An 11,887-nucleotide genomic window follows, 5' to 3' on the forward strand; every position below is an offset into this window, starting at 1 on the left:
TGTATCAGTCTAATTATCCCTATAGAACAAAGACTGAGTTTGTTCCGAGAGATAATTCTCTAAGGTCGATATTAAATCATTGTGCTTTTCTAGATCTTGATTGTGAAAAGCGCGCATCCGAGAGGATCAATGAGTGGTTCACTCTGATTCTAATGACAGCCAAGGTAGGTGGCTATTAAGCAACTGCAACTTACGAGCCGTGTAAGGCAACTTTAGTCGGTAATGCTTAGAAATTATGGAAAATCTTGTTAGAGCATACCGAAATAAAGAAGCACATAGATCGAGAACTCACTTCATATTGGGGTTATGGTTATTGCGGCTGATGTCTTGAGAAGAGAATTCTGTGGATTATCTCTTTCTATTGTAACGATAGAAGTAGATCAATCCTTGAATGCTTTGATAAAGTTACAAATATGTGATATGTGTTATTTTGACAACTATGCTTGTCAATTACAATCATACTACTACAATCTGGATGTAGCATCGCAAAGGTTCATCTCAGAACTATTTTTCGCGAAGCTACCAGAGCCATGGCCAGAAGTAGCAAAGAAAGCCTTCGATCCACTCCTCAATGAAGACAAGATAGTTGATGGCCTTGGAGGAAGAATAGAAGTGGTCAAATATGCTATGCTCAAAGCATGGACATAATTGCAAGTGAAAGAAGCCGCCAAGAAGATTCCTTACTTGAACAAGGGTTGTTGTTCTTAGATTGAATATGTTCTAGGAAAGTATGGTTGCGACACTTATAACATATTTAGGAAATGTGAACATTGTCCTCGTAGGCCTAAAGAAAATTCATAGGATACAAGAGGAGGAATGTGTTTCAACTTAAAATGAAAAGGTTGTTTAAGCTTGATAGACCTTCAAGGTTTATAGGGAAAGAGACCAACCTAAGAGACAAGAGCGAATCGAAGCATTCAAGAAGAAGCGTGGCAAAGAACCCAAATGTTCTAAGGGAAAACCCTTGAGCAGTTGTTATTGTTACTAGATTTGTAAGTCGAAAGCCCATAAAGTCAATACCCGTCCTCAAAGAAATTAGTGCTGAGAAAATCTTCGAATAATCTTTTGTCAAGATGAGGAGCTAGTCCATGAACTCGTCGAAGAAGACAAGATCTATGACTTAGATTATGAAGTTGAATCTATTTACGAAGTAGTCTCTGAATACAAGACTAACTCCGATGAAGATTCATATCTATGGATTGCATCAATGTTTATGATACACATGGATGAAGAGTTAGTTCCAATCAACTCTGTTCCAGCAATAGATGAATCATTCCAACATGAAGATCCATTTGAATCTGCATTGGAATGGAAGTTGCCGGATATAGACATCAAATCTGTTTATAAGACTTAGAGGTTTAACTTCAAGTCTATAGTGGATGTCTCACAGTTAGAAGTAACTTCGCAGGTTTCTAGTACTGAGCTAGAAACGCTGGATGTACCCTGATAGATATGGCTAAAATAAAAGAAACTATGAGAAACAAAAGGAGACTTTAGCTATATTCATATTGGGTTAATCTGGGTACGACTAGTGTCATTGTTCCACCTACCGGCAAACAGTCCTGTGATAGAAGCTGTTTTAGATAAAAGATGGAACAATTTCAAAAATTAGCTGATATCTGTGAAAAAGCTTTTAAAGTCTGGGCCCAGCATGGTGAAGTATGGGAAGACCACTTATTTGGAGAGAAAAATTTGCCCGAAAAATCTCGAGATGATACTTTATAGTATGAAGAACTGACCAAGCAAGAGGTGATAAAAGACATGTTTCTATCATAAGGAGTATCAACTACTTACAAGGAACTAGATGTGATAAGTTTCTTATGACTCTAGCAAATGATTTTAGTGAGGATCCACTGAAGTTATGGAGTTTAAACAACCACAAAGCCAGACTTGAGTTGAAAGATCCAAGTACCATCATCAGATTAAGAAACATCACTATATAGAAGAGATGGTTGAGGAGTTTGGAAAACAAATTCCTGAATTGCTCTCAAAATGTTTGATAAGGGATAGCTTCAGTCCTCATTCCAGTCCGGCCTTCATGATGATAAACCATGCAGAACATGTCAGGGGAAAAGCTCGGATGATTATAAACTATCGTCAGCTAAACAATGCAACCAAGGACAATGGCTGTAAGATTTCCACTGCGGGAGATCTCACATTGACATGGTAAGTCCTAGAAAACCTTTCATTTTCTCTAAATTTGATTTAAAGAGTGGATTTTGGCAAGTTAAAATGGAAGAAGAGTTTATTATATGGATAGATTTCAATGCACAACAACAAATGTATCAGTGGATGGTTATGCCGTTCGGGTTGAAGAATGCTCCGGGTATTGTCCAGCGCAATATGGATGAGGCATTCAAACATCTCTAGAAGTTTTGCGTAGTCTACATAGACGATATGTTAGTCTTCAGTTACGGTGAAGAAGAACACATGAGTCACTTAGAACAAGTAACTGATGTCTTCAAAAAGGAAGACATGATTCTATCTGAAAGAAAAATAGAATGGTTCAAGGAAAGGGTAAACTTTCTTGGTATGAAAGTAAAGAAAGGAAAAATTCGTCTACAAAGCCATATTGCCGAAGGTATTATAAACTTTCATGACAAACTTCATGATAGAAAGTAGGTTCAGAGATTTTGTGGAACTGCTAACTATGCTAGAAATTTCATGAAAGATCTTTCAAACATCTCACTTTCAAATCTCACTAGATTGTCTAAAGGACGAAAAGCTAGTTTTGGGAAGATGAGGATACTCAAACAGTAAAGAAAGTAAAGAAAGAAAGAAAAAAAACTTACCGCCTTTAGCTTTATTACTCGGACACTGATGAGTTAGTCCTGGAGGTCGACGCTTCAAATGAGTTTTGGGGAGCAGTTTTGAAAATAAATCAAAGGAAACCTGAACCTATTTGTAAGTATTGGTCTGAAGCCTTTAAGGGGTATGAGTTAAACTACTTGATCCATGAAAATGAAGTACTTGCTTTGACAAATAGTATAAAAGCTTTCCATATCTTCCTTGCCCCTAAAAAGTTCGAGGCAAGAATCGACTCATTCTTTGTCAAAAGATTCATGGACCTGAATCTAAAAGAAACCTGACAAACCAGTCTTCTGAGATTGCAAGAATGGTTTAGCTATTACAAGTTTGATATTAAATATATTCCTTCAGAGAAAAATGTAATAACAATTATCTCTTACGTGAATTATCTTGTCTCGTAGATGGATCCCAGGACCGACCCCGAAAAAGGCGTGCTGGGAATGCAAGAAGGTGTGACACTCCCACCAACAATGTCTTAAAAAGAAGAGAATAATCGAGGGCTCTAGGAGCCTTGGTCCCCAAAAGGGGGCGCCTGGAGTAATGTTTTGGAATGTCTCAAGTTAGGACATTTTGTAGCATATTGCCCAATGAGAAAGAACCATGACAGAAAGAACGAGAAGGCTCTCCGAAACAAGGAAGCCAGAAAGGCTAGGAAGGACATAGTCGAGGAAATTACAATTCCTAACCTTCAAAAGGAGTAAATCCTCGGTGTCTTCAAGAACATGATCCAAAACCTGTGCCAATGTCATCAGAAACAATGATGACAGACCACCAAGATAATCCCTCGAAAGAGGAGATTGATTCTTGAAAAGGAGTGTAATCTCCTTGATGAGCTAATGGCTCATGCTATGATGCCCAAGACTAAGGAAAATTGGGATCAGTTGGGAGAACCATCCGAAAAGTTTGACTAAAAGGTCAAATATTCCGCTCCTCCTAGTTTTTACATGACCGAACCCCTAATTCCAACAGGATGGGGATCTGAGGGTGAAAGCCTTGAGAAACCAGAAATGGTTGATGGTTAAAGCCATGAAGAACTCGAGAGGTTTGATGGCCAATACCATGAAGAAGATGAAATTCTAGGAGACTATCAAGGATACTATTTAGACCCTGATCCTAACCTTAGAAAATTTGAAGTTTCTAAAGATTCAACGCTAATGTTTTCTGGATTAAAAGGAGGATAACTAAAAAAGGACTTCAGCCAAATTGAATATTATGAATGAAGCCTTTTGCAGGATCAGACTGCTGGAATGTATCCTGCAAGATGTTAAATGTCTTGTTCCCCTAGAAATCCAATGGGTCGATCACAAAAAAGAAGTGGACCCCGTGGATTTAAAAATTCAAAAAACTCACTTTTAGGAATCAGTATTGCCTTGGAAGAGGTAGGGGAACGGTCGAGATTAAGGTTGGTAGCCTCTCAATGAATCAAGGTCTCCTTTTCATAGAGAAAGCCCTGACATACATTTTTCAGATCAATAGATCTGACTGTGAACTATATACATAGTTGCCTACTCCAATTAGGAGTGCATTGTGTTGCCTGGGATACTCCCCAAGGTATGTGACAGCTCTTATATGCAGTAGTAACAAAGAAGAAGCCGGAGGACAAATCTATAGTTCTTATCAGTACTGAGATATCAATAGTAGGCAAGTTATATAATTATTCCCTCAACAACTCCATCCAGATTTAGAAGTCACGGAAGAAACCTATTGGAATTCCTATCAAGTCCACAAGCTCAAGCAGAAGGCTGTGCGAATAGAGTATTTAAAGGCTATCTTAGAAAACCTTCTCTCCAAACAATGAGAGTACTTAATTTTCTATGATGGGAGTATTACAACCTCAATCCCAGCCAAATCAGTGGCATACTCAAACAAGGAAGTGATCAAACCCACTGGAACAACGTAGAGGACTTGCTCCTAAAATTTTGGGATCAAAGTTTGAAATTGAAGATCAGGCCTAAAACTTTCAAGATCTGTAAGCAATTTGCAGAAGTCCAAGACAAGTATTTTGTTGGATCTAAGCCCAAAAGGCCATAAAGCCCAAGACTTAATGGCTCGACAAAACGTTAGCCATGACGTCACCAAAAGCGAATATATTCCCCGGTAGTGGATGACAACAATAATGATCGAGCAATAATAGCTAAGTGTGTGGTGTGTAATAAGTAGAAAAGCATCTGATGCTCTAGTGCTCTTCATTATTGTACCGGTGTGCACTTTTTCTTTTGTCACGTTGTAAACTTGTAATAATAAGACGTACGGTGCATCGTGTTGTGATAATTAGGCATGAGCTGGCTAACAGTGCAAAGGGCGCTAGCAGTGTTTGAATACATCTTCTCTCTTCCTAATTCGAGGAGGCAGAGCAAAAAGTAAGTGTGCTAGTAACATCAGTGTGCTTCAAAAATCCTCTCATCTCCCATATACCTTTATGATCTCAAAATGGTTTAATATTGTGAGGAATACTAGTAAGTCCTCTTGAGTGAGTAAGGCAATTGTGACCTAGAAGAACCTCCAACGCCGGTGACGAGCTTGAGGAAGAAGTGAAACCTTAGTGGACCCTGAAGCTTCAAACCAAGGTACATGATTATAAACGATTCCATCGTTTATGCCTTCTAGCCATAAATGATTGAAGGGAATTTCCCTCGAGCCTAGTCTTAGAGAATATTTGAGTGCTATCTTAGCATAGTGTGATTAGAAATATATAAAAATTTTCCAGGTAGAAGTTGAAACTAAAGATTCTGTCAGAAGGGTAGGACATTTAAATAATCGAGGATTATTCCTGTTTCAATTATCCCTTGAATGAGTTCGGTTCAAGAACTAGAAAGAGATGGTGCTTGTGCACAATACTTCAAAAATTATGAAGTAGAAATTACAAAATGTTATGTCAGAATGCTGTCCTTATTCTGAGTGTCCACACCGAGACCATGAAGAAGGTAAGGATATCGTTGTAGGATTACTTAATTCTATATCGGATCGATTGATTTCTTTAAACGATAAGGTAGATAAGCTATCTATAAAGATAGATCTTCTTCCTTTGAATTTAGAGGAATTGACTCTAAAACATAGTGAATTTTAGAAGTTCTTCTTCAAAGGCAAATCAAATCTCGAATTTGTGTCTTCATCCTTCTACTCAAACGAGTTCGAAAAGTTATGAAAGTTAAGGCAAGAAAGAAAAGAAAGAATACAATCTCTACAAGATTCTCAGCTCATTGAATAAATTTTGGGTCTATGAATTCAAGTGTTGAAAAGATAATAGATTCATTGAATGAGTTTCATTTTAGCAGCTTAAAACCCATACTTGAACTAAAAAAATGAAGTCATGTCCATGAAAAACGATCTCACACTTGAGTTAGAACAATTTACTCAAAATAACTCGCAACTTAAGTTGGAACAAGGTAACATATAAGATTTGGTGAATACGTTTGAAAATAAAATACAGTTTTGCGAGTTGTTCGCTGCAATGATCAATACCTTTGTTTATGAATGGTAGATCCAATGTTTATGTGAAATTGGTATAAGAGCATCTGAACATAATTTCATCGAGTTTCTTGCTCTTGTTATTCTACGTGTTTAAATTTGATATCAGAGCCTGATTGAGAGTTCTTTCTTTCTTCGAGCTCTTAATAGAAAAAGTCAAAAGTCTGGGGACTAGTTTGAAAAAATAGCTGGATAATTGAATGGTTAGTACATAGATGAGGTGGTGCACTGGGTTCATGTAATGCCATCTCTGCAAACTATGTATGTCTCACTGAGGAAAAGTTCTTTGAATATGCAAAAGGCAAAATGATGCCATGCGTTTCTTTTTCGGTGTTTTGTCTTTTCTATGTCTGATTCATGACAATTGACTAGCCTTGGTCTTGGAGTCCTGTTGCTATCATAGATTATTGAAACAAAATTGCAAAAAATTAATTACTCATTTCATATTCAGTTAAATATGTTTGGGAGATACTATAAACTTTTGAAAGTAAAATAGATAACGTAATTATACTAGAAATACAAAATAAGTAGAAATCCTCTTCGAAAAATTATCTATTAACCTGCTAAAACAAATCATTTTTTTCACAGTATTATTTTACCCCAAATCATGATTTTAAAATTTTTCACCAAGTACGATTTATGCCGTAAATTAAGTGAAAAAGTGCTTACTGAACCTTCTTTGCAGATTCGTACTATTCTTTTTCTTCATAGTGCTTTTCCATCTATTTTCAGTTTGAAGAATTAATTAGACAAAGATTGTCTCAAAAGTCTGCGAAGCGTGATCGTGTTTCCATCATTCCTTATATCCCCACGACTACGTGCATAAAGCCTTTTTCCGGATATGCAGAAGTCTAAGAGCATAATTATTTGTTTGCTTTTCTTTTATCTTTTTTCCTCTGAAAAGTTGAAATCCTCTTTTCTGCTGAAGTCAAGAAAGACAATGGCACCATTGGAAGTCCCTCATGGCAAGATAAAAATGCCTTTCGATATTAGAATAGACTAATCTGTTGAATCTTGGGACCTGCAAAGCAACGGTGAAGTAAGAAGCATCAACTTTTTTTTTTTGTCCTTAATTCCAGATACATTCTCTACAAAATTATTCATTGACAATCATATGTTTTCCACCAACAAAATATTGGTTGAGTGGCAAGCAGCTCACTCCCGTAAGGAGGAGAACACAAGTTCGAATCTCGAGAAGCGCACTTGTTGGGAGGGAGAATAACCTTTAATGCTCGATCTCCCGACTAGATTAATCAGATCCCATTGGGCTCTAGATACCAAGGTACACACCGAAAAAAAATCATATGTTTTCCTTTCAAAACTAGGCTATTTCGGTGTGAATCTTGTTATTCAAAGTTCAAGGGCTACGACTAATCCAGTTGAGCCTAGTTGGGCCCATTAAGGCGAAATGCTCTTCCAACGTGAATTTTCTCTATCCATAAAACTCGAAACTTTGCTTAAAGAAAACAAGCGTCGAACTGATTGAATCAACATGTGGTTCAAAACTGCTATTGACCTCGTGCATTGAACAAATTTTGTAAAGAAATTTATCATGAAATATTAGATATTAAGATAATTATTAATATTGATCTCTACATTTTTTATATTATATAAACTTTAATTTGATAACTTTCATATCCACGTTAGATAATAATAGTTTAAGAGCTCATAAACAAATAATTAATGTGCAATAAACAAATTTGTCGTCGTTACCTTGATCCTCAAATGATTTGTGCCACCAGAACGGTCCATAAATGTTCATTCCGTTGGATGAAATGGTCCGTCATCAAATTTCTCTTATAGAGACTCTGGCATGGTGCGTAGCCATTAATTTTTAATCCATAAAAAATTTTAAAAAATAAAACTAAAAGCAATATTGTTTAGGAATTTTAATTTAATCTCATTTGAAAATAATTTTTTTTTCTCTGCCGAGATGGAGGCAGCTTGATTATGGGAGCTTCTTAGTTGGTAACGCCTGGGAGAATATTCTTGAGTCTTGCAAAGAGGGATAGAGGGTGCAGCTCGGCTGATGGTCCCCAGTCGGCGACTTCCCTATAGATGAGGCTGCCGGAGGCCAGAGAGAGACCAAGGGAGGCAGCTAGGGTGGGGTCTCCCTGACCAGCAACCTTCCCCCATGCAAGGTCGGCCGCCCTCACAACCGAATTGCCCCCAATCGAAAAGAAAAACTTTTTTTTTAAAAGAAAAAAAATTCTTTTTAAGTTTTTGAAAGGGTATTTAATAAAAATGGCTAAACCGCGTTGTTTTTAAAATTTAAATTAATTTTTTTACGGATTAAGTTAACATCGTTACTCACCACGTTAGTATTTTCATGATGATCATTTGACTAAAGACTATTTTTCCGTTGGAATGAACATCCAGGAAACATTCTGATGGCAAAAATTTTTCAAGTGATGGACGGTGAAATTTCCGAGGACCAAATTGATAGTTAACTCATCAAAAGATAAAGTCGTTCTGCATTTTGGTCTTAAAAATGGTTTTCTTACCGCCGTAAGCTTTACGTCTACTTCCGCATGAAGGGAATTAGCAGTTGACGTGCCAATTACCCGCTTAGGACCGAAATGACAGTGTTTACTCTGAAATAAAATTGAGTTTGTCAATTACCTTTGTCTCTCTTAAAATTTATCCACCTTCCCAATCCCAATTGCACCTGCCCTCTCTATGGGCCTAACGTAACGTGCATATGATTTATAATTAAATAAATCTTAAATGTTTATCTTTACGATAATACTATTCCTTTTATATGTAGTATTAGATGAAATGATATATTGTCTTGAACGTCAATTTTATTTAATTAATTATATCATTTTTCACATTTAAATTAATAATATTTTATTATTATCTATATATCTATAATATCAATTTAAGTACCATTTATTTTAAAATAATATATTGTTTTTTAAATGTGTCATAATTATAATGTAGAACTATATATTGTCTTTGCACTTTCAATGTTATTAACATTCCTATAACTTTTGTGAATGCAATTTGACCTTATATCCTTACAAAGTTCCGTGCAACAGTATGGGGGTATCAACTAGGAATTGCTTGTACCTCCATCCCTATCAACATGGAGAAAATATTAAGTGAGACTACCACACCAAGGTGAAAGATGTAAGTCTGATCAAATGTCAAGAATTTTTTTTTTTAAAAAAAAGGAATAAGTGTTATGAGTTCCACATGATGATGTATCAATTCTAAATGGAGAGTTACATGATACAGTGCATATGTCAGTCTCACCTATTATTTCTCAGCTACTAAGCCCGTAAGCGCCCTTGTAATAGAAAAAGGAACAAAAAAAAAAGACAAAATAGAAAAGGTAAAGGGAAATTAAATTGTATGAAAGATTATATATTTCGAGATGTCCCTTATATTGATTGAGTAATTTTTAATTTTTTAAGAAAGATAATCAATAAGTAGTTATTAATATGTGCTGATAATATGGACTAAATTAGGACGACTCGATGAACTTAAACCAAATGAGAAATATCGATAAAATTCGTTTAATCTTAGAAAGATAGAACTTAAGGGACTCTCGATGTGTCATTAAGGGTTTCATAATGAAGCTTAAATAGCACACCCATATACCGCTGGTCAGTTTTTATATATTATAACAGATGGATGAGATTAAAAAAAATAAAAAAAAAAAAGTAGTCTGTCACGCAATTAAATATCAATGAAGCCCACGTAACATCGCAGGCCTAAGTTCTTCTCAAGGCTCAGTTTTGGGGTACCCGCATTACACTCAGGCCGCCTTTAATGTTGGTAAAAGTAGGCCCAACAATTCTATAGTGGGCTTGGTCCATGGGCTTTTTGTCTTCAAATTTTCTTCTTTTGCGAGGTAATTTTTTGTCATGTTGGTTTCTCTACCAGTCACACTTTTGTATTACATTCCATTAGGCTTATGAAGAGGTTGAATGCAGACAATGATTAAAGAGAGGAAGAAAACTAAGCTTCTTGTAGAAAAATGATGAGAAAGACAATCTTTAATTCGGGAAAATATTTTACTTGATCATATGAAGCAAGCACATCAAGTTGACAGAAGACTCCGAAAGAATGCATGTCCAGAAACGCGATACAAGGAACCAATGACCTTACATCAACCATGTTTACCAGATTGATAAAACATAGTACTTTTCTGCGTGGTCTGATGATTCGACATTTGTAAGGGCGGCTGAATACTTGTGGCTCAGGTTACAAGGCGATTACAAATGACTTCCCTGCCTCGAAAAGCTCAAGAGGGCTAGGTTAGCTTGCAAGCCATGTCATGCTAGCAAATTATTGAACTCAATTTAGCTCAGTGAACCGTTAGGTTCAGCATGGATATGGTCAAGTATTGGGGATAGAAGATTGTAAGGTATTAGAGTACTGTTTCTCATTTCCTTTTCCAACTGGGGAAGCAGTAAAGATGCTTTTGGCTGAGTAAAGAAGTTAGGATATTGCAAACTATATGTATTACTGAGGAAAAGTTATGCGAATGCAAAGGGCAATTTTTCATAAGCATCTAGTAACATATTAAAAGAGAATCACGTTTTCAATCCTAAAAGTTCAAATCCAAACTATGGCATTAAAATATATCACCAAACAATGCCCTTTTTTATTTTTTGGTAAATCATCCAAAAGCGTTTGTTAAATAATCTCTTGCCTGCACTCCAAAACTCTCGTCACATTCTCAATTAATTCGCTGTATTCCTTTTATTATTTCCTTCTTTACTTTTCCTCGCAGTACGAATTTGTAGAATTAATTGGACGGCAAGGTTGCCTTACAAGTCTGCCAAGCATGAGTTTGTTTGTTTCAATTTCAACAAAAAAAAAAAAAGAGTTTGTTTGCATCATTCCCTATCCCTGGAAGCGTTGAACCTTTCCTGATAATTAGCAGAAGTCCACAAGCACAATTATTTCTTTGCTATTTTTTTCCCCTTTTTCCCCCTCTGAAAAGTTAAAATCCTTTTCTAGACTAAAGACAAGACAATGCCTCCATTAGAAATTTAGAAGTCCCAATTGTTGATATAATTGTAGAACATAGACCAAACTTTGAGATAAGTGAAACATTTGGACATAGAAACAATCATATGCCAGAGACTACAAAAAATCATTAATGTTGATTGACTCATCCAACTAGAGTCACATACAGTCCTGGGTATACAAACCCTACAAGCATCCCTAAGAAAACGTAAACTTAAGGATTCAGGAACATACAGCTATGTCTCCTCTTGGTCCCCACCTCTCCTAGCAAGATTGCAAAGCAGCAGTTGGCTTCACGAAAGATATGTCCGGGTCGGAGGTGCGTGAAGCGTTTGCTCAGCATCCCACAATCATCAATAAGTGATTTGAGAGGAGAATTTCGGGAGTCCGTACCCCAAATCCGATCCAGTAGTAGTATTGCATCAAATTCGACATAGAGTTTGTCAATTCCCGAGTCAAGTGCTAGTTTTAATCCTTGTCAAATGCGGCGTTGCATCTATGATGTCACTTATTTATTTCTTTATTGATTCTTTTATCACTGAGAAAAGTAGTACCTGATTAAAAGCTGTCATTGTCAACCAACCAAGAGATAAAATGCACCATTATTTTGAGACCGATTGAATTTCGA

The 11,887-nt window shown here is 36.3% G+C and overlaps 1 protein-coding gene and 1 long non-coding RNA gene across 3 annotated transcripts; both read left to right on the forward strand.

Annotated features, from left to right (window-relative positions):
- The first annotated feature begins 306 nt into the window (after positions 1–306).
- Positions 307–1,354, forward strand: LOC116189853. Its single transcript, XM_031519589.1, has 3 exons — positions 307–615; positions 725–728; positions 1,074–1,354. The coding sequence occupies exons 1-3, from the start codon at positions 307–309 to the stop codon at positions 1,352–1,354; spliced, it is 594 nt and encodes a 197-aa protein (XP_031375449.1).
- Positions 1,355–5,093: 3,739 nt separating this feature from the next.
- On the forward strand, positions 5,094–9,976 carry LOC116189852. 2 transcript variants are annotated; one of them, XR_004152494.1, is made up of 2 exons: positions 5,094–5,375; positions 8,216–9,976. It is a non-coding gene; the product is annotated as an uncharacterized LOC116189852 (long non-coding RNA). The 2 variants fall into 2 exon arrangements; XR_004152493.1 differs by having other exon boundaries at positions 8,220–9,976.
- The last annotated feature ends 1,911 nt before the right edge of the window (positions 9,977–11,887 follow it).

This window comes from Punica granatum, unplaced genomic scaffold (genome assembly GCF_007655135.1).
Source record: "Punica granatum isolate Tunisia-2019 unplaced genomic scaffold, ASM765513v2 Contig00027, whole genome shotgun sequence".
In the NCBI taxonomy this organism is placed as follows: Eukaryota; Viridiplantae; Streptophyta; class Magnoliopsida; order Myrtales; family Lythraceae; genus Punica; species Punica granatum.